The sequence below is a fragment of the Malaclemys terrapin genome, chromosome 21 (assembly GCF_027887155.1).
Source record: "Malaclemys terrapin pileata isolate rMalTer1 chromosome 21, rMalTer1.hap1, whole genome shotgun sequence".
Classification (NCBI taxonomy): Eukaryota; Metazoa; Chordata; order Testudines; family Emydidae; genus Malaclemys; species Malaclemys terrapin.
Window position 1 is genome coordinate 5,326,258 of NC_071525.1, and position 27,858 is coordinate 5,354,115.

A 27,858-nucleotide genomic window follows, 5' to 3' on the forward strand; every position below is an offset into this window, starting at 1 on the left:
GGAGCCCATATGTTTTGGGTGTCTAACAAAGCCATGTCTGTTCTCTACAGAGCCCACCAGGCCTCCTCTGTGATGTCCAAGCAGGTCAAATGGGGCAGGGGACTGGATTGTCTTGGAAGTTTGATCTGTCCCCCCTCGTGTGTTGTTCCCCTGCTCATCGTCCGTGCGGGCTCTGCTTAACGAAGAATGCAAACTCTGGCGCGTGGTCCCGGTGCCTCCATCGGACCCTGACACTTACCGGCGTCTCTAATGGAGCCGAGGCTGCAGTTGCTTCTGGTGGCATGGCAGGAAACGTCTCTCCTTTTAAACCCCGGAACGAACGCTCTCGGAGATCAGATCTTGGGCAAGCCCAGGCTGGGCCTGAGCCATCAGCAGGTGCGCGGGAGGCGGCGAGGGGAGGGGACGAGGCTGGCCCTCGAGGCAGAAGGATTAGCTTCAAACGCTCCCCAGACGCAGCACGTCTCTTCCCTTTGACAGCCGGCGCTGAGTCCCTCTGGGGCGCTGGTCCATGGCCGTCCTCAACGCCGGGGACCCCGGCCTGCTCTCTCGGGCCCCCGTCCTGAGAAGCGAGGGGTGCGGCTTGGGGATGGTGTGAACCCGGCGCGCGCCCTGGTGCAGGTTGGTTACTCGACGGCGGGGAGGCACCCTGGAGCGGGACGGTGGGCACCATGAAGAAGATGTTCTCCTGTTCCACCTCGCAGGTCGCAGTGAGTCAGCTCCGCCGAGATCTTCCCCTTGCCCTGAGCTGGCCAGCGTGGCAGGGGCTGAGCCCAGTGGAGGGTTTATTGCCCTAAGAAAGGAACATTCCTGTGTGCTACAGAAGAGCCCTGGGCCGCAGTAGCCTATGGGAGGCGTGCCTACAGTACCCCCATGGGAATAGCCCCGTACCTACACTGCCCTCCTTGGCAATCGCCCCATACAATGCATATGCTATGGTACTGGTTCTCCCAGTGACCGCCGCACCCGCCAGGTGTTAAGGGGTCTGCCCCCCGTGCTGTGCTAAGCAGGCAGGGGGTTCAGCTCGCTGGGAGGAGGGGGGTCTTAGGGTGGCCAAAGACCGAGAGCCCCTGCACTAGTCTCTGACCGTAGCCCCCTGCTGCCGTATGGGGTGGGAACCGCGCTGTGCTCTCGCCCATAGGACTAGCCCGCGCCAGCAGTATCTTACGGAGCTAACCCTCGGGGACGGCATTTCCCAGCCCGACCCTTCTGCCCCTGGACTGCAGGGTAAGGGTCCTACAGGCTGGGGCTGACTCTGCGACCCGCGTTTGGGGGCGGGGGTGATGGGAGAGGAAGGACCGTCCAATGGTCAGAGCCCTAGCTCGGTCCCACGTCAATTCGCAGCTCTGCTCCGGATCCCTGGGGTGACCTTGGCCAGCATCTGAAGGTTCAGAGCAGCCAGCGGGGCTGGTGCCCCCGAAATCAAGGGCTCAGAGCCGCTAGTGAGGCCCTCGGAGTCTGTCCCCCTTTGCTTAGGGGGCCCCTGGGAAGCAAATCAAACCAGAAATCTCTCTGCACGGAGTCTCTCCCACTTTGTTCGCTGTCGCCCCCAAGCCTCGGCCCTTCCTGCCCATGGGGTGAATGCCATGCAGTTCCCAGCCTGTCTTCGCTCTGCATCGCATGCAGCGATCTGGGTTTGGCAATGGGAGCCAGCGTCCGGGCCTGACAAACCGGAATGGCGGAGTGGGTTCATTACTCAGTCAGCCAGGGGCTGTTGCATCTCCAGGGTGTTCCCGGGCTTGGTACAGAAGCCAGGGGCCAGCCTCCAGGGGCGTGGGGACGTGAAGCTGTAAAGATCCCGTTGGGGACTCGGTGTTCTCTGCCCCCCACCCTCGGCAGAAGTTAACCCAACACCTTTGCCTTGTGGCTCCTGTACCCAGCAGTGCAATGAGGCATTGCAGGGTCCACTGGGGATCTCCAATCACTTGCCTGTTAATAGGTATTGGGTGCTGCACATCTGTATCAGGGACAGATGTGTTGGTCCTCTGGTCCCACATCTTTAATACACTCCATAATAGCGAATAACCAATTAATAATCATTTCCTTTTATAGCATCCTGAAGGATCCCAAACTTCTTTACAGATAGGTATAGTGTAATGACCCCTCCTATGCACGTGCCTGCCCTCTGCTGGTTGGAATTGGAACTGTGTGTCATGGACCCTATACTGCCAAAAAGTTAAAGGATATTCTCCTTCATCTAAAGTGGTAAGGGGATGGTCCTGGGAGGAGGAGGATCTAGTTCTAGTCCTGTTGTTGCTGTGACGATCCCAAGTGGCAAAGGATTGTTTACAGTTAATTAGCGTAGGCCCAATTTACCAAACGCTACGTTAATAGAAGGTTGGTGATAATAATTCGCATGTCTATGGCATCGTTAATCGGAGCACCTCAAAGTTCTCTACACGATGCATTAGGGTGTGACTGTAGGGGGTAGGGAAGCATTATTGTCTTCATTTTCCAGGAAGGGAAACTGAGGAACAAAGAAGTGAAGTGATGAGTAAGTGGATGTGGTAGGCATGGTCCTGATGTCCAATGTTATGTGCTAAACGCGTCCCAACCAGAGAGTCCTGCTCTAACCATTAGGCAACACTTCTTTCAAGACCTGGGAATGGAACCCAGGAGTTCTGTTCCCACTCTAACCATTGGATCACACTCCCTCCAAGGTATGGAACCACTAGACCGCACTCATATGCCAGCAAAACAAGCAAACAATTGCTTGGCTTCTCTTTACTGTCGAGACACAAGGTGGGGAAGGTAATATCTTTTACCTTGTCTCATTGATATCCTGGGACCCACAGGGCTACAATTACAGTGCATGCAAGAAACAAAGAGAGCAGGCAACTAGACCCCGTTCCCCGCTCGAACACTCTGACCGGGCATCCCACCCTGTGGTTATTTTCCCACTGCAGCCCTCATCTGAGATACAGGGTAATTAGGATTTGAGCAATCATGGGGTGTGTTGTCCTTGTGTAATAATACACACACATGCTCAGGGTGTGTAGGCGGGTGTGGAATGTTAATCACCAACTACCCAACGCTCAGGCTCTGCGGGTCCATTAATACTCCATGCTTGTGCAATGATTAGGGCACTAAAGACCCAGGGTTCAGTCCCGGCTCTGCCACAGATGCCCTATGTGACTTGGGCAAGTCATTCAGTCTCTGTGCCTCAGTTTCCCCTCTGTACAATGGGGAGGATAGCCTCCCTGCCTCCTAGGGGGTGGGTATGAGGATAAATGCATTAAATACTGCGAGGTGCTCAGATACTGTGGTGGTGTGAGCCGGATGAGTACATCAGACAGATAGATTCTGATAGTTTAAAAAAAAAAACAGACTTAGAGCCAAATTGAAACCCTAGTGTAAACAGATGTGACTCCAATGGATTTGCTCCCATCTGCTCTCCCATGGCTTAATTTATCCCTGTGTTTTCACCCCCCAGGCCAAAGTTGTCTGTGTGAGAGTTAAGTAGATGGGGAAACTGAGTCACAAAGCGAGGCAAGGACTTGCCCGAGACCACAGATGATGATAAAAAAAAAGTCTAGCTCTTCCATAGCAGCTTTTCATCCATTGATCTTAAAGCTCTTTACAAAGGAAGGCGAGTATCGCTGTCACATTTCACCCAGTGGGGAAACTGAGGCACAGAGCTTCTGGTTCTTGCTGCTGACCTCAGCCCATTAGACCGCACTTGTGTCTCTATCTTATGTCTTGAATGATATACACTTCTGGACTGATTAAAACGACTCACTCCGTTTGGTCTTTTGATCTGATCCTTCTTTCTCTTATTTTAATACTCGTTTGGGCAATTCCTGTATTAATGAATACACCAGAACGTCTTCTGTCATGTCTCTTTACCAGCTGGTTAAACACCCACTTAACCACTCGGCACTCGCTAAACCCGCGTGTAATGCTGCCATTGTCTTCCCCTGTCATTAGGATGTCCTGCAGCTTTCCTGATTAAGCATGTCTCAAATAAGAAACGTGGCATTTAACCATAGGGGCCAGCCATTACTTCTAGGGCCCTACCACATTCATGGTCCGTTCTGGTCAATTTCACAGTCATAGGAACTTAAAAATCATAAATGTCATGATTTCAGATCTTGAAATCTGAAATTTCAGGGTGTTGCCATTGTAGGGGTCCTGTCCCAAAAGGATATATGTGTGTGTGTGTGTGTGTGTGTGTATGGGGGGGGGGTTTACAAGGTTATTGTAGGGGCGTCATGGTATTGCCACCCTCACTTCTGCACTGCTGCTGGCGGATCGCTGCCTTCAGAGCTGGGCACCTGGCCAGCAGCTGCCGCTCTCCGACCACCCAATTCTGAAGGCAGCGCAGAAGTAAGGGTGGCAATACCATGGCCCCCCTACAGTAACCTTGCAACTCTCCCATGACCCCTTTTTGCGTCGGGACCCCCAGTTTGAGACACACTTGTTCCCCCCCATGAAATCTGTATCATGTAAGATAAAAGTACCCAAAAGACCAGATTTCACGGGGGAGTCCGGATTTCAAGGTCCGTGATGCGTTTTTCACGGCCGCGAATTTGGTAGGGCCCTAATTATCGTTAATAAACCCCTAGGGAATGGCACTCCTGATGACAAGCCTGCAGCTATAAATAGACAATTGACAATCCTTAGCTGAAAGGTGGTGTGTATTGTAAAGGCACCATGTTTTCTTTGTGCATCACTTGCACTGGAATAATAGCTAGTGTCTTGAGAGCTAATGAACTGTCACTCCCCTTTGTGTTATCATCTCCCTTTGGGAGAGCAGGAAACTGAGGCACAAAGGAAGAGGTGGGTTGTCCCAGGTTACACAGGGCTCGGCTTTTGTAGAAACTGGCCTGGACACTCCTCGCATATTTGTGGTTTGCTGTAGATTAATCCCTAAGGAAAGCCACAGAGGGTTGGGGGAGTGTCCGGACGAGCCTTCACAAGCTTGGCGACGCCCTCGAGTTAATTTGCAATCAAGTCACTGGAGGGAAAAGCTCCAGTGTAGACGTACTCAGTGAGTAGGTGATAACAGTGAGTTTAAAACGCAGGCCACCTTGCTCCAGTCCCCTGTTTAGTCCATACTGTCTTTGCTCAGCCATTCTGCACACAGAGGTGGTGTGGGCTGCCCTAGCTTGTAGGGTGAGTCACTGGCAGCTATGGGATTAGAACTCAGGACTCCTGGCTCCCAGGCCTGTGCTTAGCCCATGGGAGCCCTGGCTCCGTTTGGCCATGCTGTCCTGTCTCCTCCAGCCCGGCCCGCTCTCACTTGCTCCATGACGCTCTCTTCGAATCAGGTCGAGAGCTGGAACAAACACGACCAGAAGCTTTTCGAAGCCGTCGAGAAGGGGGACGTGGGCCGAGTTGCCGTCCTGGCTTCCAGAAAGACCGCGAGACCCACCAAGCTCAACGCCCTTGGCCAATCTGCGTACGTAAGTTTTCTTGTCCTCTTCCCTCCCGCTAACCCAGCTGTTTCTAACCATACCCCAAAGGCTGGCGCTCAGGCGATTAATTCCCACCAAGCCAGGACAAAGCCCAGCTCCCTTCCAATCACATCTCCCTACCTAGTGAGTGTCACTTTAAGATAGGGACGTAGGATTTGCTTCATGCACCAGATCATAACACTGGCACATCGGGCCAAACATTCCTCCCAACCCCATCTTCCTATTCCAGTCCAGCCCATTGGCCAATCCAGTCCAGCATCCCCACCTTCTGCCATAGCACACCTGCCCATTGACAAGTGGGGTGGTCTTGTGGCCAAGGGCATTGGGCTGGAACTCAGGAGACATGGCTCTGCCATTGACCTTGGGCAAGTCATGGCTGCTCTCCGTGCCTCAGTTTCCCCACCTGTAAAATGGGAAGAACAATCCTTTCTCCCACTCTTTGTCTGGTCTATTTAGAGTCTAAGCTCTTCAGGGCAGGGACTCTCACTCTGTGTCTATACAGCAACTAGCACATTGGGGCCCTGATCTCAGCTGGGGTCCTCAAGTTGCTTCTGGATTTTAAAAAGAGGAAGAATCACTAGACTCGAGGTCTAGTTTCCCTCCCTCCTACTGTACCAGAGCAAAGCTTTGATCTCATCTAGTCAGCTGGCTCCAGCCTGCCCCTAACAGAGATCACACTGAAGGCCAGGGGTAGGGGGTGGGGTGGGGAATGAAATCCCCATAATGCATCTGGCTAATTGTGCAATGCAGCACATGGTAGCTGATAGTTCCTTCCTGAGCCGCTGGTGCCCTGAACCACAGGACTTGACTGTCCCTATCTTACACCACACGCCCACAGACGTTATCTTCCCATTAACATGAGCAACGTGCTGCAGTACCGGATGGCACTGCCGGTTGTGCAGCTGGTGCTGGTTGGCAGCGCATCAAATGATGAGTAGCCCCTTCACCCAGCAAAGGCTGCATAGACACGGCTGCCACTGGTGCCATAGGTACTAACTAGATCTAGGAATAGAACCCAGGAGTCCTGGTGCCCTGTTCCCTGCTCTGACCAACTAGATCCCACCCCCTTCCCAGAGGTTGGAATAGAACCCAGGAGTCCTGGCTTCCTTACCCTTGCTCTAAGCATTAGACACATCAGGGGTTCTCTCCCACAGTCCTCTCTAGGAAGCAAGCGGGAGTTTCTCTCTGACGATGACTTTAGGGTGGAACGTTCGCCGCTCCCCAAGAATATGGCTCGCTCGGTGAGTTTCTCGCCGGGCCCGCAGTGAGTCCTGGCTCTCCGCCTCTTTGCAGGTTCCATCTGGCAGCTTCCAAAGGGCTCACCGAATGCCTGACCATCCTGCTGTCTCATGGGGCCGAAGTCAATGAGAAGAATGACGACGGTACGTGTAGGGATTTCCCCGGCTCGGCGGAGGAGCAGAGAGTGCAGGACTGGCCTGGACTGATGCTCCATCTAGGCCAGTGTTTCCCAAACTTGGGACGCCACTTGTGTAGGGAAAGCCCCTGGCGGGCCGGGCCGGTTTGTTTACCTGCCCCGTCTACAGATTCGTCCGATTGTGGCTCCCACCGGCTGTGGTTCGCTGTTCCAGGCCAATGGGAGCTGCTGGAAGCGGTGGCCAGCACATCCCTCGGCCCACGTCGCTTCCCGCAGCCCCCATTGGCCTGGAGCAGCGAACTGCGGCCAGTGGGAGCCGCGATCGGCCGAACCTGCAGACGGGGCAGGTAAACAAACCGGCCCGGCCCGCCAGGGGCTTTCCCTACACAAGCGACGTCCCAAGTTTGGGAAACACTGAGCTAGGCTAATTGGCTCTGGCAGGCCAATTCAGATCATTGTTCCCTCCAATCCAGCATCACACCTCCTGCCCGGCCCATACAGATAAATGGTCCAGGTAGTCTGGAGTCCCAGCTCCTGCCCAGTGGTCCATGGGGTATTTGATCCAGAGCTCACTGAAATCAGTGACTTCAGTGGGCCCTGGACCCGGCCCCTTGGCTCGTATCCCACCTTCTGCCTCACTGGAACACATCAATGGGCCATCTAGTGCTGGGGTCCTGGTTCGGGACCAAGTGCGACTACAATGCAGTTAATAACAAGAGGATATTCACTCTCGCCAGCGGTTGGTCTTATCCCATTTCCTGCCTCCTGTCAGACAAGATTAGCTAAATTGTCTCCCTCTATCAGTACCCCACCATCCCCCGCCAGGCCCAATGGGCCACTCAGGCTGATATCCTGGCTCTGATGGTGGCCAGCGCCATGTTTCAGTGGACGGCCCCCAGATCCCACCTGTGCACCTTGTTGTTCCCTGGCCTGGATGGCAGGGGAGCAGCTTGCATCTTGAAGGATGAAAATTAGTAGCCGGAGGGCCCGAGGCCCCCGCAGTGGCACGGAACTGACGAAGTGAGGTACACCCAGGTAATCAGAGGGGAGGGCTAGCTCAGTGGTTTGAGCATTGGCCTGTTAAACCCAGGGTTGTGAGTTCAATCCTTGAGGGGGCCATTTAGGGATCTGGGGCAAAAACTGGGAATTGGTCCTGCTTTGAGCAGGGGGTTGGACTAGATGACCTCCTGAGGTCCCTTCCAACCCTGATATTCTATGAATCCTGGCACCCACACGCTGCAGAGGAGGCAAACCCCTGATCCCTGCTGATCTGACCTGGGCAATAATTCCTTCCCCACCCCACCTATGATCATCAGTGAGGCCCTGAGCAGGTAAGCCAGACCTAGCCAGCCTGGTACCACTGCAGACCCTGGCACTGCCCCTGGGCGTGTCCTGAACCTGCCCCCCCATAATCAGGATCTGTTACTGGGCCCTAGGCATGTTGAGCCCTGAGATGAGTCCAGGGGTTGATCGGCCTCCCCTCCCTGGGAGAGATGAAGCTGTTTTCACCCCGGCTCCGTGCACCCACAGACTCCCCAGCTCTGGGCAGGGTTTAGCTTTCTGTTCCCGAGACGTGATGCTCTCCCTTTGCTCTGCTCCCCAGGCAGCACGGCGTTGCACCTGGCCACCATCGCCTGCCAGCCCCAGTGCGTGAAGGTTCTGCTGCAGGTAAAGATGGAAATTGCCCTCCCTGCCCCCATGCTCCGGGCTGGGCACCGGGGTGTTCCCCGCTGGGGTCTCAAGCCATCGGTTGGGCAGCCACAGGGTCCATCTGATTTCCTTACAGACTCGCTTCACGTTCACTGACAGGGTCTGTAGGAGGCTGCAGCGGGGTCTGCTGGTTGGATCAGGGGCCAGGACCTCTTGGGTTCTCCTCTGAGAAAAGATGGGCTATCTGGTCTATGGGTCTAGTGATTAGAGTAGGGGGGGTCTGGGAATCAGGACGCCTGGGTTCTATTCCCAGCTTTGGGAAGGGAGTGACTGTCTAGTGGTTAGAGCTGGGAGGGGAATGGGAGTCAAGGGCCTGGGTTCTGTTCTTAGTCCGGGTGACTTGTGGAGAGTCCCTTCCACCGCTCCGTGCCTCAGTTTCCCCAGCTGTGAAATGAGAATGATAGAGCCTCTCCTTCCATTCGACGAATGAAGATCATGAGAGGGCTGCGCCTGTGATTCGCAAGTGGCGCATTGGGAGCGTGGTAATCCAAACTGGGTGGAATTCAAGCTAAACTGGGCCGGGATCAGCTGCGAATGCAGAGCCCTGAGCCACTTTGTGCATTTCAGGGACGAAATGAGCCCTGAAGCTGGACATAGGGGTGGGGGGCTCCCTGTAGAGCAGGGGTTCTCAAACTGGGGGTCGGGACCCCTCAGGGGGTCGCGAGGTTATTACATGGGGGGGTCGCGAGATGTCAGCCTCCATCCCAAACCCCGCTTTGCCTCCAGCATTTATAATGGTGTTCAATATATAAAAAAGTGTTTTTAATATATAAGGGGGGGTCGCACTCAGAGGCTTGCTGTGTGCAAGGGGTCACGAGTACAAAAGTCTGAGACCCCTGCTGTAGAGTAACTGGGTCCCTCACTTGGATTTCTGGGAGCACCGGTGGAGCTGCAAAACATGGAAGCGCCCCCAGATCTAATCACATTTTCTAGCGGGGGTGGAAAATGGAGGGTCCCCTTCAGAGCCCGGCGTGCACAGGTGCAATTTCTACTCTCCGTTCCCCCACTATTGATCTGGAGTAACCCCAGATGTAGAGGGAGCTGTTCTGCATTTTCCCCCGCAAAACCAGAGATCAGAAACTGGGCCCCAGATCCTCCTGGTTCTGTGGGTGGCATCCCACGAGGCTACCATGCCCTAGCCCAGCCCAGCAGTGGCCATGCCCCGTCTCCTGGCATTTGAGCTGCTCGGGGGCTAATCATTTCCCTCCGGCGTGGCAAGGTGTGGCCGGGGAGTTTCAATCTAGAGGTGACAGGGTAGCAATGGGCGAGACAGAAATGTAACAGGCGTGTCTCTTAGCTTAGGGCAGTGAGCAAATTCCTGCTTGACGACTTACTGTGTTGGCTGTTTGGCCTCTAAGCAGCCAGCAAAACCCCTCCAGATGAACGGATGCCTTGGGATCCTCTGAGAGAAGGCGCCGGGGAGACGCGGGCAGTTGTTCCTGAATTAAGCCCTTGGCTGCCTGGATAATTAGCCCTACTTTACCACTGGGGAAGTGGAGGCTCGGACAGGTGGGGGTTGGCTCGTCCGAGGTTCTGCAGTGAATCAGTGCTGGAGATGGGAAAACAAGATCTCCTGTCTTCCCAGATCTGTGCTGGGCAGCACTGTGGGGCCCATTGTGCTCGGGGCTGTACAAACAGCCAGAGACTGTCCCGACCCCAACGAACTGAGACAAACAAAGCCAGAGGAATGGTCATTATCCCCATTTTACAGATGGGGAAACTGAGGCCCAGAGATTTTTTTTTTTAAGTGACTTGCCTCAAGGTCATGCAAGGAGTCCGTGGTGGCCTTGGGGCTAGAATCTAGGCATCTGGAGTCCCATGCCAGTGCCGTAGCCACTTAATTGAGGGGCATCATCTGTCCTGGATACCTGGAAGCCCTGCTTGGCTCACCCGAGGGTGAGGGTTCCTGCTGTCCCACGTCGGCTGGGCCATGTCTCCCTCTGGGGCAGGAGGTGGGTCTGCGGCTCTGCGCTCCAGCCACCCCCTGGCCCATTGGCATGAGGGGGGGGGGAGGTGGCCATTCTCACGCACTGCCCTCACGGCCACGTTTGTTCCTCGCAGCACGGCGCCAACGAGGACTGCGTGGATGGGGAGAACCGCACCCCCCTACACTGGGCCGGTGAGTCAGTTCTGGGTGGCACAGGCTGTCGGGCCGGGCGAGGGGAAAAGCTGAGCCCTGAATGGAGCCCTGTCCGACACGCGCATCACAGCAGATCTTCTAATGGGGCTGAGGCGTGAGGGGCTTGGAGCTCGGAGCCAGGCTGATCAGCAGGGGGAGAGACAGCCGGAGGGGGCTGAGAGCTGGCTGGGGCCCCATCTCCCAGCAGGGAGATCTGACGAGTTCCCTCCCATCACGGTCATCTTCTTGTTGCCGTGCTAGAGAGACAGACATGAGGCAGGTCTCCCATGGGAGTCCCTAGAGTCTTCTCTCTCTAGACCTCGCCATCCCCATACGTGTCTGTCTGTCTATCGCCGTGTAAACCTGCCTGTCCTAGCTACCTACTTGTCTTTCTATCCCCCGACGTACCTCTGTCCACCTCTCGCTCCATCCCCAGACATGTGTCTGTCTGTCTGTCCATCCGTAGGGATGGGATGCTGACAATGCGCAGTGCCTGCGCATGTCCACTGGGTGTCGCCGTTGATTAGGTGAAGCCAGCCAGGGGCCATATGGACCTCGAAGAGCCTGATTTGAGTGTGGGCAAAATATACCAGTCCCTACAAGCCGCCTGAGTCCCCGGGATATTGCCCTGCAGGGATAGCGGGTGGGGAGCCAGACTGCAGGAGCTGCATCAGGGCAGTGGATTGTGTTCCAGCCATTCCCCGCCACACCCACCTTCAAGGAGAGGACCCGAGTGACCATAGATGGAACAAATCTAGAGTGCCCGGTCCCATCTAGTCTCTAGTCCACCTTTTTGGCCAATGCTGCCTGGCTTGCCCAGTCTAGCTGTAAATATGCCCTGGGACAAGGCTTCCCATGGGAGATGCCCTAACAGATCTTCCTCCCTCCCTCCCCCTCCTGGGGGTTTAAACCCATGTGGGGAAATGACCCTGCTCGGGTCTCGCCTCGTCTGAAGAACCATCCTGTGCAGAGAACAAGGCCCCAGCTTCAGGAGGTCTTGAGTGATGACGGTCAGACTGAAGACTCCTTCCCTCATTGGCCCTTGAGAGAGGGCGTACCTGGTGCTCTGGGCAGCCGGGGCCTAGGCGTGGCAGCAGCCAAGCGTGTCCCTCGAGCACTGACCGCTCCTTTTCCTCCTGCCCCGCAGCCTCGTCAGGGTGTGCATCCAGCGTCTTGCTCCTGTGCGACCAGGAGGCCTTCCTGGATGTCACCGATAACGTAAGTGTAAAACCCGCTTCGGGACAGGGCCTGGTGGAAGGACCCTCACGAGGGGTGAAACTCGCTCCCCGTGTGGAGGGCACGGGCCAGGGGCCTTATAACCTTTGCAAGGGCTCGGGGAGCCGGCTCCCAGCCGCGGGGTGCTGGGAAGCTGCGCCGGCTTTGTGTGGGGCTCCGCCACGCAAACCACCTCTGCCGTTCCTTCCAGAACGGACGCACGCCCCTGATGATAGCGGCCATGGGGAACCACCCCGCCATCTGCTGCCAGCTGCTCCAGAGAGGGGCCAGCGGCGACCTCACCGACAAGGACCAGAAGTGAGTCTTGCCTGGGCTCTGAGAATCAAAACAGCAATGGCACCGGGGGCATTGTGGGGGGTTTTCCCCCAGGAAATGGCGGGGAGGGAGCAGTTCCCCAGGGGCATTATGGGCATTCTCACCAGGGAATGGGGGGGTAGTTGCCCAGGGGCATTATGCTCACCAGGGAATGGTGGGGGGGGCAGTTGCCCAGGGGCATTATGGGCATTCTCATCTCAATATGGGACCTCGTCTCACCCACTGTCCCCAGGTTTCATGAGGTGGCCCCCAAGGCCTTCCAGAACTTCTGGGAGCTGCTGTGGGTCCTGTGGGACAGCTGGCTGTTATTACAGGAGTCCCCTAAAATTTCTCAGCCTGGTCTGGGGGCCGGGACCACCAGAGAGACGGGGGTCATGACGGGGAGTCAGGCGCTTGCTTGCAGCCAGCCTGTCCTTCCTGTATTACTACCTGGGGAGGGGTCAGGGCTAGCCAACAATGGGCAGCCCCAGGTTGGGGGGCCCCATACAGGAAAGGTTCAGAACTGCTGCCCTAAATGGGAGCTGCTCCAGTGGGCCAGAGCAGAGAGGGCCAGTTGAGGGGGATCCACACGCAGGGATTATCCAGGTGGCCTGTCTGCAAGGGGTGCCCTTGGGGCTCCCCAGAACTGTCCCTGACGCCCCCTCACGTCCTCCTCCAGGACTGCTCTGATCCTGGCCTGTGAGAGCTCCAGTGTGGAGTCCGCCGAGCTGCTGGTAAGCAGCGGGGTGGACCTCAGCGTGGTGGACAGGATGGGCCACGACGCCCTGCACTACGCCCTGCAGTCCCAGAGCCGCCCGCTGAGGAGACTGCTGCGAAGTGCCCTGAAGAAGAGGAAGAGAAGAGGTGAGGGGAAGGGGCTGCTGGTTTGGGGGTCAGGAAGGGATTGGGGTGGGGGGGTTCACCTTCCTGTGCAGCATGGGGCACGGGTCCCTTGCTGGTTCCACCTAGAGTAACTGGCAGATCCTCTGTCACTCGAAGTCTTTCCATCAAGATCGGACCACGTCAGTAACGCAGCCAGAGGTCTGGGGCCTGTTACTGGCGTGGGTGGGCCAGGGTCTGTGGCCTGCTATGGACAGGAGGATGTACAGGGTCACGACGGTCCCGTCCAGCTGAACGTCTAGCAGGGGCTGAGTGATCCAAAATGCAAGGCTGGCACAACAATCAGAGATTAATGCAAGAAGCTTGCTGAGTGCGGGACACATTTCCCGCTCTGGCGGAGGCTTCTAAAGGACTTGGGGGACCCTCTGCTGAGAGCCATTGGTAACATGGCAACTATTAGTTAGTAGGTAGCATTTTACTTCATTCCGAGATGCAGAAATGCCTCAGAAAGCAGCAAAAACTGTTTCCCGCCCCCCCGCCCCCAGCGTCCACCTCCAACTTTCCCTTTGTGCCTCTAATCGGCTCCTTTGGTTGGATTACACCCACCCTCGCTCGGGCAGGATATTGGTTTTTTTTTTTTTTAATGCGTGTTTGTTTAGTTCATTTGCAAGGAGGTCTCCAGCCTCCGGCAGCTTCTCCAGATGGTTTTGATTTCTAAAAGCAATAATCAGGCTTGGCGGGACTTGGCGAAATGTAATATCCAGGGGACCCTTGTCTTCGGCGTTCCGCTTGCGAGGCTTTGGTTTCCATGGCGACTGCCATATGGATGAGGGGCAGGGCCAGAGCCAAAAAATAAACCGCCGGAACGTTTCCAAAAGAATCTCAGCAAGTTTTGTGGAGGATAATAAGACAGCTTTGCACGTAGGGAGGAAATTCAGCCTCGTGGCTAACGCACAGGACTGGGAATCGGGAGATCTGGCTCTGCTACTGGGTGACGCTGGGTGAGTCACTTCCCCGCTCGGTGCCTCGGTTTACCCAATGGCGGTGTCCAATGTTTTAAAGCAGGGGTCTGGAAGTTGGGACCCCCAGGTTCTAGTTCCACCTCCGGGGAGGAGTACTGCCTGGTAGGTAGGGCAGAGGACTGGTCTTTTGTAGCTAGCTCTAGGATGGGAGTGTGGTCCCATGGTTGGAGTTGGGTTCTATTTCTGGCTCGGCTACAAATTCGCTGTGAGACCTTGGCCACGTCACAGCTGTTGTCATTGGGGATGATCCGTTACCCACCTTACTAGCTGAATTCCTGCTTGTGCAGATCTGGGAGATCCAGAAGGCAGGGGCTGCCGGGGGGCAAGGCAGCTCGCCACTCTGCGCTACGGAGAGCTTTAAAATTTCATCCAGTGTTTTTATTTTTTCCCTGGCAGAGAACGGACCCGGCCGTCAAACAGGAGTCACTGCACAGGTGAGGAGAACCAGCCAGAGAAAGACTGGAGGTGTGTCAGAGCTTCTTGGCTGTGTTACGCAGAGATAAACTCTGCAGTCCCTGGTTACACACGGAGGATTGGGGGGGAGTTAGAACGGATCAGGGCGGCCGAGAAGCAGCATCAGCCCTGATTGTGCTACTTTACCAGGCCTGAACCCGAGGGCTTGATTCCCCAGCGCCGTCCCCTGGCGGCGTCTGTGCAAAATGGGTGCACAAAATGGCTCTTCTCGTCTGCTGGCGTTTTCTGCTCTGGTGTAAATGATGGCACAAGGGGCAGAACTGGGCCTTTTCCCCACCAATTTGGTTCACGTAGAATGCCAGCGAGAGCAGTGATTTTCAGTCCCGGCCAGCCGAGGGGCAGATTAGAACTGGCCTCCTAAGGTCTATTGGGAAGGGAAAAGGCTCCACCTCCTAGTACCCATCCCCTTGGGGAGTGTCTGGCTGACTTTTGTCCTTGTTATTTATAGGAGAGTAGCACCTAAATGTCCTCAATGTGCTAGGTGCTGCACATACCTAGAGGGCAGGGGGTTCCCAATTTGTGCTGGCACAACTCCATTTTAATAAAGTCTTTCCTGCCGGGACCCTGGACAATCTGGAGGATGCCATTTTGAAGAGCAAAATGGCGTCTTCCGCACAGTGCGACCTTGCACCCACCGTACGTGTGAGGTCACGGTGCGCGGAGGACGCCATTTTGTAGCGCCTCTCCAATAAACTCATCTGTTCTGTTGTGGTTCCAGGTGACCGCCGAACCACTGGAGCGCAGCAGCAGCAGCACAACCTTGCAGAGTGAGGTAGGCGGAGACGCCGACGGGGATGAAGAGGATCTCGACGCCGAGGAGTGGAGGTGTCGGTACGAAGACGAGCAGACGAAGGTCCTGCAGCTGGAGGAGCAGCTAGTGAGGAAGGCGAAGGAGTGTGATGCCCTGGTGGAAGGGTGCAAGGTGATGAAGGAGAGGATCTGGGACCAGGTGCAGGAGATAAGCCAGCTGTTGCCGGAGAGGGCAGACGAGGGCCGGCGGGTGCTGAGCCGCCGGTACAGCCGGGACACCACAGAAGAGGACTATTACCTGAACCTTTTGGCTGAACAAGTGCAAGAGCTGAAGAAGAGACAGCAAGAGGCAGGGAGAGGAGGAAGCCAGAACGTAGCAGTGAAGGAAGAGAGGATACAGTGGCCGGGGGAGGAGGAAGAGGAGGAGAAGAGACACCATCAGGAGGAGCTGCAGCGGCTCCAGGCCGAAGTGGCCACGGCCCTGGAGGGGAAGGAGAGCGCGACGAAGAGGGTAGTGGAGATCGAAGGCCATCTGGAGAACATGAGGGCGGTGATCGCCGTCTACGAGGCCAAGAAGCGGGCCCACGGTGAGGCACTGGAGCAGCTGCAAGCGCGTGTCGCTGAGCTCGACGGCGACAACCAACGGCTACGCGGGCTGCTGGGAAAGCAGCAAGGAGAAAGCCAGAAGGCGGGAAGGCAGGAGGTGGATCAGAGAGGGCCCAGAGCCGCTCTCCATGCTGAGCTAGGCCAGATCCTGTCATGGATGAGGGAGACAGCTGACAGAGCACAGGAGGAGAAGGCCGCGGTCCTCGCTGAAAACGAGGCTCTGAAGAGGGAAGCAGAGGAGGCCCTCGGGGGCAAATTTCACCTCGAGGCGGTGCCATCAGAAGCCATCAGGAAGAGCGTGGCCTCTTGGGAGAAGATGGTGATGGGCTTAGAACGTGCTCTGGCCAAGATGGATGAGGCCAACTCCAGCCTCCTGGAGAAAGCCAGGCCTCTTCAGGAAGCCATCTCAGCCCCTCAGAGCAAGCAGGAATCAGGGGTCTTGGTAAACGGCATGGTGGCTTCCCAGCTTCAGGAGCTGAGAAATGGCCTGGAGCAGCATGAGGAGGAGAGCAACGTCTTTAGAGATGAGGCTGAGTCTCCACTGAGGCAACCTCAATCCCCGGAGGAGCTGGAGAAGGGCAGGATGGAAAAGAACCTGCTCCAAGATGGCCCCCATGGGCAACTCAGACCTAGGCTGAGGAATGATTCTGTGGAAACCAAGGGCCAGGCCAGGAGGAGAAGCTCTGACCTAGAGAAAGAGGTGTCGGACCTCAGACAGAACAACGGCAACCTCATGAATGAGCTGGCCCAGTTGGGCCAGGAGAGGGAGAAGCTACAAGATGAGCTCCAGCGCCTCTGGCAGCACCAGAAGGATGGGTCCCCCCACGGAGAGGCGCAGGGCCTGGTGGAGGAGCTAAGGCAGAGAGTGGCCACCTTGTCCCGGGAGCTGTCAGCCGAGAAGGAAGAGACCAAGAAGCTGAGGCTAAGGCTAGAGACCCAGAAGAGGGAGATGGTGGTGCTGAGGGACAGTTTCCTCAAGCAGATGATGGGAGAGGCCAACAGCGTGGGAAGCCAGAGCCTCAGCACCTGCATCTTGGAGGAGCTGCACTGGAAACTGGACAACCTGGTGAAGAAGCATAATGAGGCCCTGCAGCTGGTGTCGGAGATAGAAGAGGAGAGCCAGGTGCTTGTGGGCGACCAGGCTCCTGCTGTGCAGTGCGAGGCTATCGACGCCTCCGTTGGGGGCGAGAAAAGCCCTCAAAACCACAGTGTCCAGGCCCTCGGTCAGGAAGCGCCCGAGACCTTAGAGATCGTTGGCGGAGAGCTGGTGCTTGAACCCTGGCGTTGGGTGAACGAGCTGGAGAGAGATCTGTGGGAGCTGAAGGAGGAGCTAGAGGCAGCTCAGGCCACCCTGGGCGGTGAAAGCCACGACGTGACCAAGCTGAAGCAGATGCTCGACCGACTGCCCGTGAAGGTGGCAGAGTTGTGCTCGGAGGAGGAGGAGACCCTGCGGATGCACGAGAAGGCCTGGAGCTCCCTGGCGCTCCAGACTCAGGCTCTGGAAGAGGAGCTGCGAGCCCTTCAGGAGAAGCATGAGGAGGTGAGGGGGAAGTCCGCCCAGCGGGAAGAGGCCCTGGCCGCAGAGAAGCATAAGAACAAGGACCTGCTGGCCAAGATGGCGGAGCAGGAGAAGGAAGCAGGAGAGCTGAGGGGGAAGTCGGAGCAGCTGGAGAGAACCATCCAGAAGCTGAACAAGAAGGTGGAGGAGCTCTCCAGGACCTGCCAGGACAAAGAAGGGAAGGTAAGACCAAAGGGACCTCTGGAGCTGGCCAGAGGCCTATTAGTGTAGAAGAGCCCGACACAGCAGCCATTGAACCAACAGAAAGACTCCCATTGACTTTGATGGTGGCTGAGATCTTCAGCTGGTATAAATCAGGGTAGTTTCATTGTCTTCAATGGAGCTACGCCGACTTACAGCAGCCAGCGATTTGGCCTATAGATTTAAGAGGAAAGGACTGAGGGTGGGAGAGGGGGTCTCCACATACTCCAAAGCTGCCTTTTCAGCAGGATCGCCTGCTTCCCTGGCACGACATCTCACAGCAAGTCCCTGGACTTGCATGTCCAGTTTCCATGGGGTTTGCAGGTGTTGCTCCCAGGGCTCAAATCAGCCTTGCGATGCTATTGGTTGAGATTTTTGAAGGGGAGGTTAGACACCCAACGTGCCTGAATCCCATAGCCGGCTTGGAGGGTCTCACGCGCGGGTCCTTTAAATGTTCTCCTGCTCTGGACGCGATGCACAGGGTTCGATTGTTAACTCACACTGGAACAATGTCCTGTCACAGGGGGTTTCACCCTTATTGAAAATACCAAGGGCCTGATTTTCAGTTGCCCTGCAGCGTAAAAGAGAGTACAACTGAGAATCAGACCCTGCAGGGTTCCGCAGTATTGGTCCAAGGCACTAGAAGTGGAGAAGGGGGCGGTCACGAGCTGGTATGTAGAGATGCCCAGAACACCCCATTTGCAGTGCGCACCCAAGTTTTCATTGATCCTACCAGCCCCAGGAACAATCCTGCATTTTCTTGAGTGCCACACACTGGCACCATAGCTAATAACTATTTATCTGCATAGAGCCCTCTGATCAAGATAAAGGTCTTGAGAACATGACCTATGAAGGAAGGCTGAAAGAACTGGGTTTGTTTAGTTTGGAAAAGAGGAGACTGAGAGGGGACATGATAGCAGTTTTCAGGTATCTAAAAGGGTGTCATAAGGAGGAGAGAGAAAACTTGTTCACCTTAGTCTCTAAGGATAGAACAAGAAGCAATGGGCTTAAACTGCAGCAAGGGAGGTCTAGGTTGGACATTAGGAAAAAGTTCCTAACTGTCAGGGTGGTTAAACACTGAAATAAATTGCCTAGGGAGGTTGTGGAATCTCCATCTCTGGAGATATTTAAGAGTAGGTTAGATAAATGTCTATCAGGGATGGTCTAGACAGTATTTGGTGCTGCCATGAGGGCAGAGGACTGGACTCGATGACCTCTCGAGGTCCCTTCCAGTCCTAGAATCTATGAATCTATGAATCACAAGCCTTAGCAATTAGGATCATCACTGTATATGTTCCGGGGTGTTCAGCAGAAACTGGCCTGAGACTCACCAAGTCCATTTCACACAGGAGCTCCTGACTCGCCACCCCATGGGAACAGCTGTCAGTCGTTCCCGAACCAGGCTGGATTCAGAGCCCATGACTAGTGTCCCTAGCTTCTGTTTGTCAGAGGGCTGAGATGGACGGCAGGAGAGAGATCACTTGATCATTACCTGTTAGGTTCACTCCCTCTGCGGCACCTGGCATTGGCCACTGTCGGTAGACAAGATATTGGGCTAGATGGACCTTTGGTCTGACCCAGTACGGCCGTTCTTATGATGTTATCCCAGCTCTAGTTCCCTGAATCACCCATTTAAAAAAGCAAAAGGGGCCAGGAGCAAGATGTCAGGAGCTATAGGCGAAAAGGGTTGGGGGTCAGAAACTGGCATCTCCCGTGGAATGGAAAATTCTGTAAAACGTTCCATTTGGAAGCATTGGGTTGTTTTGTTTCAATAACGTCCAAACGTTTCATTTCAGTCCGATAAAGATCTTTCATTTCAGCTCTCAGTTCGATTCACGTTGGTTTGACTTTCCTATTAGATGAAAATATGATTGGATCAGATCAAATACGTATCGTGCCTAAATATAGGATATTCATTTTCAGAGTTTCATCAAAGAGAAAAGTCTACATGAAATGAATGACACGCATGTCGAAATGAAATGTCTTTACCGAAAGTACACGTTTGTTTTGTTGTGCTAACGTCAAAAGTCGAAACGATTCGGATCGACTTTCCCCCCCATAGAAAAACGTCAGCGAAATTGACGCGTTCCTGCAAACGTTTTCCAACAGCAAGACGTTTCGCTGGAATATTTTTGACCAGCTCTAGTTGGGGGAGGGGTTAGTGGCAACATCCTAGGGGCCAAGTCCCCAGTGGGTGTAATTTGGCCTAGCACCTTTGAAGCAGAGGGAAGAAAACTGATTTACGCCAGCGGAGGAGCCGGCGGTATGGAACCCAACCTGTGACATGACGTTCTTCTCTGTCGTTGAACCGTAGATTAAAAAGCTGCTGAAGGAGACGGAGAAGCTTTCGGCAGAGATCCTGGCCCTGCGCAGCGAGAGTGCTCGTCTCCAGCTGCAGCTAGAGGTGAGTCGCGTGCTGCCCTGCCTCTCTAGGAATGCTCTGAGTGCACCGTGTCTGCTTGCCAGGCCAGGTGATTGTGGGAGTTTTTACAGTGGGAGGTGCCGGTTCACCTGGGCAGTACAGCATACTAATACCCAGCACAATAGAGATTCAGATTGCAAGGCTAGTCCATCCGCATTGCAGTCAGGGTGCTATTTATAGGTCGGAGAGGCAGCGTGATCTAGTGGGTAGATGCTCTGGACTGGGACTCAGGTGACCTGGTTCTGCCACTGACCTCCTATGTGACCCGGAGCAAGCCCCTCTCTATGCCTCAGTTTCCCCTCTCACCCTTTGTCTATTTCATTTGTAAGCTGTTGGAGGTAGGGGCTTTTTCTTACCCTGTGCACATGCAGCTTCTGGCAGTCCCTGATCTCTTCTGGGGTGCTACCCTAATAGAAATACAAACACCTGCTGGCAGATTGAAACTCACCAGCACTGTCTATTTTTGTTTTCCCAGGTTAAGGAAAAAAATCACCAGGAGATTGTTACTATCTACAGAACCCATCTGCTCAATGCAGCCCAGGTACAAACCTCAGACGGTCTGGGTTGGTGCTAAGGCTAGTGTGGCTTCAGGTAGATTGCAATACATTTCTGCTCCTGCTGGTTCCCATAACCATTAGGTGATTCTCCGCAGGTTCTCACTGAACTCTGCTGCAACTGGCTTGAGACTCCTAGCACTGAGGTACTGTAGGCTAGACCAGGGGGGACTGGGAGTCAGGATGCCTGAGATTTAATCTCCGCTCTCGGAGGCGAGTGGTGTCTGGTGGTTAGAGTAGGGGGAGCTGGAAGACAGAGTGTTACAGTCCCCGGATGTAATGACTAGAACGTACTCCCTCCCTGAACTGGCAATATCGCCCAGGAGTCCCAGTTCTCAGTCTTCACTGCCCTAACCCACTCCTGAGTTCTCATCTCGGCTCTGGGAGGCCGTGTGGTCTAGTGGGGTGAGTACAGTCCTGGGAGCCGGTGTGGTTAGTGGTTAGAGCACGGGATTGGGAGTCCTGAGTCCTGTTTCTGGCTCTGGACACGCCTCCAGCCATTTGGAGCGACCCAGCAGGGCTGATTAGGAGGTGCCTCGCACAGTCAAGGGGCTAGATTTCCCCAAGCTTACGCCCGGGTGCAGGGTCCCCAGCACTGCACAGCCATGAGTGGGGAAGTTGTAGCCCTGCAAGCCACAGATGTCTCTCTGCTGGGGGACCAAGGTTGGCCTGAAAGCAGGCAGCACTGGGCGTGGATGGGGCAGAGCCAGGGGACAGTTAGATCTGACAGGTCCTGGCAGCAGAGGGTCTGCCTGACAGGCCCTTACGGACCGACGCTGGAGCAGAAAGGAAAATTGCTTTCCCCCGGCAGAGCTTGTGAGAGGGTGGCTGAAGCACGCACTGGCCCTCCACAAGGGGGTGCTGTGGTGCAGAATGGCAAGCCCAGAGCTGGTGGCGGGGTGGGGAGGGCTGCTGGAACGTGTCTCAAGCCAGACCATGGACACCAGTGTGTTACACAACACACTGATCGGGGATGGGGTTTCTTCCGGCTCAGGGGTTCATGGATGAAGAAGTTCACTCGATGCTGCTCCGAATCCTGAGGGCGAAGGAGGAATGAGCTTTGCCCTCCTCTTCCCGGGAACTAGGATCTTTCTTCTGTGCAAGTGAGTGTGTCGGTCCGTCTGTCTGTCTCTCTTCTTTCCCCCCTTTGCTTCAGAGAAGGCGCAGCGCTGCCTGCTCTCATCGAATGTCCCCGTAAGGTCCCCAACGCCGTAGCGTCTGAGCTTTCGGGTGCTGCTTTCCTACAAACCGTCCAGCTGAAAGACTTTAAGTCACAGCTGGGATGCTCACTGATCACTCAGCAGGTCGGGTGCTGGCAAGAGAGCGTCTGGCTGGGTAGCTCAGCCCTTAAAGGCACAGTCCTCAGTACAACAGCAGCACCCACCCACCCACTCACCCCCCTACCTGCCCCAGCCTCGGAGCTGGCAACATTTGTGCAGCTCCAGGCCCTCTCCCCGTCGCTGCTTGGGGGAGAGGGTGGTGATCGAAGTTTATGGCAAGATACAAATCGTTTGCAAATGAGCTCATTCAATCATCTGCGTTATAGGGTCACACATGGAGCTGTGCCAAGCTTGGCAGTTCGGTGTCTGTGAATCCCTGATGGGGCGGTACCTTAAGGCCACCCCTCTCCCCAGCATGACCCTGCCCTGGGGATGAATCGTAGCCCTGGTCTCACTGAGGCAGTGTTTGTGGGGGTCAAACCCAGGTTGTGCCATAGATGTAGTGCTGCGAAAGGGCCACTAGATGGCGGGGTGGGGCTGTGCCGCTCAGCGGGGCATCATGGTCTTTGAAGCCCCCCAGTATTTCTCAGGGTCAGAGCCGTAGGGCCCCTTTCACAGCTGGAGACCCTGCTTCCAATCGCAGGTGAAGTTGGCTAATCATGAGCAAACAGAGCCAGAATGCCATAGACGACCAGGCCTGTAGAAAGGAAACCGGTGGAGTGAAGCACGAACTAGCTGTTGGCACTGAACTGACCCCTTTGTAGGTGACATGTATATAGACATATGCTACTTCTGCCCCCTTCTGGATGGGCTCAGAATGCTCCCCTGTGTGTCATATAGCCTCTACTGCTAATCGCTTGTGGAGATTCTCCTTTAGTTCAAGAGACAGGGGCTTTTGGAGCAGGAAGTTTCCAGGGATCTGAGACAGACAGGGACGGACGCACGCCGCGTGATCTCTTCTAGAGCAGGTGCAGTCAGACAGGAAAGGGCCTGCAAGGTGCCTGAAGTATGAAGTGACGCCTCCATTCGGTACAAACCATCCCGTAAGACGAGGCTGGGTCAAAGCCTCGTGGTCTGTTTCTCTCTACTTACCTGGGCTCATCGCTGAGGTATCTCGGGCCCGGCCTCATCCCATGCCAGTGCTGAGCCCGGCACAGGGAGTGAGGGGGGAAGCACTGTGCTTCCCTTATCCTGGAGCTACTTCAGGCATCCCTGAGATCTGCCTTAACTTGCGCTCAGCTGCAGTAGCGTTGCACCAACCGAGGGGAGTGGCCAAGCCACGCCTCCTCCTAGCCCCACTGCAGCCGGGCTCCTACAGGGCTGGTGAACTCAGCCCTCTAAGCTGGGAGGTATTAGCCCAGTGGCTTTACGGCCGCTTTGCACTGGTGTAGCCAGCACAGAGGGGTCACGGCATACAGGTGGCTCCTGCCCCCGGTGAGTCCCACAGCATGTAGCTACCCCACTTGGGTCTGAGGGAGGAGGCTGGGGAAGAGGTTTTTCTCCCATTCCATCTGTGGCCCCTGGCTCCTTGCAGGGCCCTGATCAAGGGGCAGATCACGCCAGGACAGCTGAGTTCACAGCCGTGGGTTGAATCTGGGTACGTGGTGAGCCCGGGGTGGTGGGGGCAGGTCCGCGGGTACAACTTGGTAGAAAGCTGGAAAGGCACAAGCCGAAGGCAGAGGTCTGGTTCCCAGTCACTCTTTTGCTGTGACTGGGGCTGGGACGGAGGGGACGAAGGTGGCTTTAAGTCCTCTTTCCACTGCCCATATTGTGGGGCTGTGCAAGGCCCTGACTGTCCCCCAATGTACATTAGAGCAGCCTCAGGGTTGCTCTAACTTACAGGCTGTTTTCCATGGTCCCTGGGAGACAGAGAAGTCGCACAGTGCTTTCCAGCCACACCCCTGATCTGCCATTGATCTCCCATAGCTGCCATCTATGCCCAAGATCCACCAGCTACATAGAGCCCTTATGCCACCTCCATAATGGCCAAGGAGGCCCCGCACAGGGTGGATTCTCGGGGCTGTTTTTGCCCTTTCTAAGACCCCTTTGAGCTGTCCAGAGCAGCACGACGTGTACAAGAGACGCAGCTCCTTCCTAGCTCTTGCTCCGCGGAAGGGTGGCGACTGCAGGGTAGTTTGTTTGGCATGAAATTGATGCTTAGTGTCTCCCCCCTTTAAGCCCCCCAATAAAATCCCCACCGTGAACGCGATGCGGGTTGGACAGGCCGCAGAGACTTTCCGTGGAACAGACGCCGCGGCTGGCGGGCCGGCCAGGCCGTTGGCGTGCCGTTTGGCACATCTGATCTGGGGTTGAACTTTAAGCGTTTCCATATGAGAAATGTGATTTCCCCAGGGGAAGGGAGGGGCTGAGGCTATCGCTCATCCTCCATGCGGTGGGAGAGGAGCAGTGGGGGTTGCAGCTCAGCGGGCTGCAGATGGGAATGATTTTTTTTTTTTAAAGTGACAGGACAGCTTGTATGCAGGTGTCTTCTTCTGTGGTTCTATTGGCTCTGTTTAACCCCGTCAGCACGCTCAAGCTCAGAAAGGGCCGGCCTTTGCTTCCCCAGGAAATCCCAGGGTGTCCCAGTTTGGGTGGCTCAGTAGGGGACGCTTTCCCTCCCAGGCCGTCCTGGCCCTAGTGTAGCGCAAGGGGATGACTCATCAAACCAAGGTAAACGCCTAAGGTAGATGCGGTTAAACTGGTTTAAGTGGGTGCACAGGAGGGGTGTGCACTGATTAAATGACATATTTAAATCAGTCAGGCTCATAGATTTAAAGCAAAAGGGATGGTATGATGGGATAGCCTCATTTTGGCAATGAATTGATCTTCGACTATTAGCGGTAAATACGCCCAATGGCCTGTGATGGGACACTAGATGGGTGGGATCTGAGTTACTACAGAGAATTCTTTCCTGGGGGCTGGCTGGTGACTCTTGCCCACATGCTCAGGGTTTCGCTGATTGCTATATTTGGGGTCGGGAAGGAATTTTCCTCCAGGGCAGATTGGCAGAGGCCCTGGGGTTTTTTTTTGCCTTCCTCTGCAGCGTAGGGCATGGGTCACTTGCTGGAGGAGTCTCTGCATCTTGAAGTCTTTAAACCACAAGTTGAGGACTTCAATAGCTCAGACATAGGTCGGGGGGTTGTTCCAGGAGTGCGTGGGTGAGATGTGCAGGAGGTCTGTTAGGACTGAGATTCCCACTTTGAACTTTAGGGTACAAATGTAGGGGCCTGCGTGAAAAACTTCTAAGCTTAACTACCAGCTTAGCTCGGGTTCGGCTGCCACCATCAATGGATTCCCTCCCTGGGAAGCCTTGAAAAACCCTCACCAAATCCCTGGTGAAAACAAATCCAAAACCCCTTGGATCTTAAAACAAGGAGAAATTAACCATTCCCCTCCTTCCTCCCACCAACTCCTGGTGAATCAGTTCCAACCCCCCCTGGGATCTACAACAGGGAGAAATTAACCATCCCCCCTCCTTCCTCCCACCAACTCCTGGTGAATCAAGATCCAAAACCCCTTTGGATCTAAAACAAGGAAAAATCAATCAGGTTCTTAAAAAGAAGGTTTTTAATTAAAGAAAAAGGCAAAAGTCATCTCTGTAAAATCAGTATGGAAATAACCTTACAGGGTAATCAAACTTAAAGAGCTCAGAGGACTCCCCTCTAGTCTCAGGTTCAAAGTACAGCAAACAAAGATAAACACTCTAGTAAAAGGTACATTTACAAGTTGAGAAAACAAAGGAAAACTAACACGCCTTGCCTGGCTATTTACTTACAAGTTTGAAATAGGAGAGACTTGCTTAGAAAGATGTGGAGAACCTGGATTGATGTCTGGTCCCTCTCAGTCCCCGAGAACGAACACACTCCCAAACAAAGAACACAAACAAAAGCCTTCCCCCCCCAAGATTTGAAAGTATCTTGTCCCCTTATTGGTCCTTTAGGTCAGATGCCAGCCAGGTTACCTGAGCTTCTTAACCCTTTACAGGGAAAAGGATTTTGGAGTCTCTGGCCAGGAGGGATTTATAGTACTGTACACAGGACAGCTATTACCCTTCCCTTTATAGTTATGACAAGGTCAGACTAGAAGATCATAATGGTCCCTTCTGACCTTAAAGACTATGAGTCTATAACCTAGCGCACCCTTTCCCATATAGACAGGTCCTTAGTCTCTACCAGCACGCAGGCAGTTTTTGCTGCAATTGGTTTGGCTGCAATTGATCTGCGTCCATGCAGAATGACCTGCCTGCAGAGGTGTGTCATTAAACTGAAATGTCCATTTAGTCCAAGGGCTGCAACATTTTCCAATGCCGGCTTCACTCCATTTAGGAACATTCCAGGTAACGCCAGGAGGAGACTGGAGGGCCGAGCCCGCACCTTTCCAGCAGCGAGGATAGCGCTCGAGGAACCAGCTGACACATCACTGGGATCACGTCTGCCACCCCACCTACCAGAGACCCATCCTCCAAGGATGTCAACACAAGATGATCACCTCTGCAATAGCTTTGGTTGTTTTTCCCCCTCCCAACCTGCCTCTTCTCGGTCTCCGCGTGCTGCTGGCTGAACGGGGCTTTATTTCAAATAGCCCCAGAGATCTGAAATCATTTACCTTTGAAAGATGGGCCGCAGGGCACGCGTAGCTTGTTATAACAAACCCAGGCGCTGCAGCTGCTAGACGCAGTGACTCGATCAGCCGCTCGCACGCCTGGATACAGGACTAGAACCCAGGCCGTTTTGCACCACAGTCCCCGCCCTCTACCACTTGCGCTAGAGGACAGCTCCCTTCCCTGCTTGTAGAGGTCATTTCCTTATCTTCTCTGAGGGCACCGCTAGCTGAGAGCAACAGGAAAGCATGCACCGAGTAAACTCTACTTCAGCCTCCCTTTCGCTGCAACTGAAGCCAATTATTATTAAGTGTTTGGACTTTGGTAGCACCTAGGAGCCCCCGGCATGGAACAGGATCCCGGGGTGCTAGGGGCTGTACAACCCCAAAACAAAATGACGGTCAACCAGGGTCCCTTTTACTGCCTGACCTTTCCACCACGGAGCAGTTTCTGTTCACCGGGTGAGCAAGGTAGTGGGGTTTGCCCTTCAGACCATGTGGCTGCAGGAGCAAATTAGGCGGAGTTGGCCATCGGATACGTTGCAGCAGCGCTGAACTCTCCAATTCAGAGGTGGGGGCAACTGAGACTTCCGTCCTAGTTCTTTGCTTCCTGCTGGATCGGGACACAGTCTGATCCTGCTCCTGTTGGAGTGAGTGAGTGGCCAAAGTCCAATTGATTTCCAAGGCACGGGACTCGGTCTCTCAAAAGCAGATAGATCCTTGGTGCGCCTCTCTTACATCACAGGCTCTGGCTGGCTGGCTTTCCCCTTGCCTCGGTCCTGAGTCTGTTTGGCTGTGGAAAGAAAATGACCCGCATCCAGACGTTTATTCTGGAAACAGGCTTTGGTGCAAGATCAGGTCCTTGTGGCTATCTGAGCAGTGCTGGGGCGGAGCACCAGGGGGAATGAAAGCGCTGAGATCAGCAAACAGAAGGAAGGGGTTTCCACTGAGCTACGGGCTGAGATACTCTTGTGGGCCTAGAATTTTGTCACATGGTCTCAGCCGTGCGACCCCAAAAAGACACTAGCATAGGCAGTGTTGTCTAGTGGGTAGGGGACGTGACAGAAGACCTGGGTTCTAGTCTTGACCCTACTGCGTAGCCTTGGGCAAATCATGCTGCTGCTCTGTGCCTCAGTTTCCCCTCCCAGCCTTTGTCTATTTAGAGTGTAAGTTCTTTGGGCGGGGATTGTTTCTTAAGGTGTGTTTGTAGAGTGCCCGCCCTCCTCTGGGCTGGGGCCCCTAGGTGCTGCTGTCATAGACGTAACGAATGATCTATCCAATAAATAATAGAGCAAGACCCTCAGCTGGCGTCAATCCGAGTGGCAGCGTTGAAGTGAATAAAGCTAGGCGGGCTGAGATGTGGCCCAGTGGCTTTGTCTTTGTCACTCAGAAACCTATTAAATTGGAATTTTGGAAATTCTTATTTTCTTCTCTTCTTCTGATGCTGTTTGTTTGTTTTGTTTA

At 54.7% G+C, this 27,858-nt stretch overlaps 1 protein-coding gene across 1 annotated transcript; it reads left to right on the forward strand.

Moving 5' to 3' along the window:
• The first annotated feature begins 354 nt into the window (after positions 1-354).
• Positions 355-27,817, forward strand: ANKRD35 (ankyrin repeat domain 35). The gene is made up of 14 exons (XM_054011440.1): positions 355-707; positions 5,268-5,398; positions 6,708-6,796; positions 8,393-8,457; positions 10,561-10,618; positions 11,766-11,836; positions 12,045-12,151; positions 12,828-13,012; positions 14,407-14,444; positions 15,203-17,581; positions 19,914-20,003; positions 20,497-20,562; positions 21,570-21,678; positions 26,121-27,817. Exons 1-13 carry the CDS (start codon positions 669-671, stop codon positions 21,630-21,632), a joined length of 3,381 nt encoding a protein of 1,126 aa, XP_053867415.1. The 5' UTR covers positions 355-668; the 3' UTR covers positions 21,633-21,678; positions 26,121-27,817.
• The last annotated feature ends 41 nt before the right edge of the window (positions 27,818-27,858 follow it).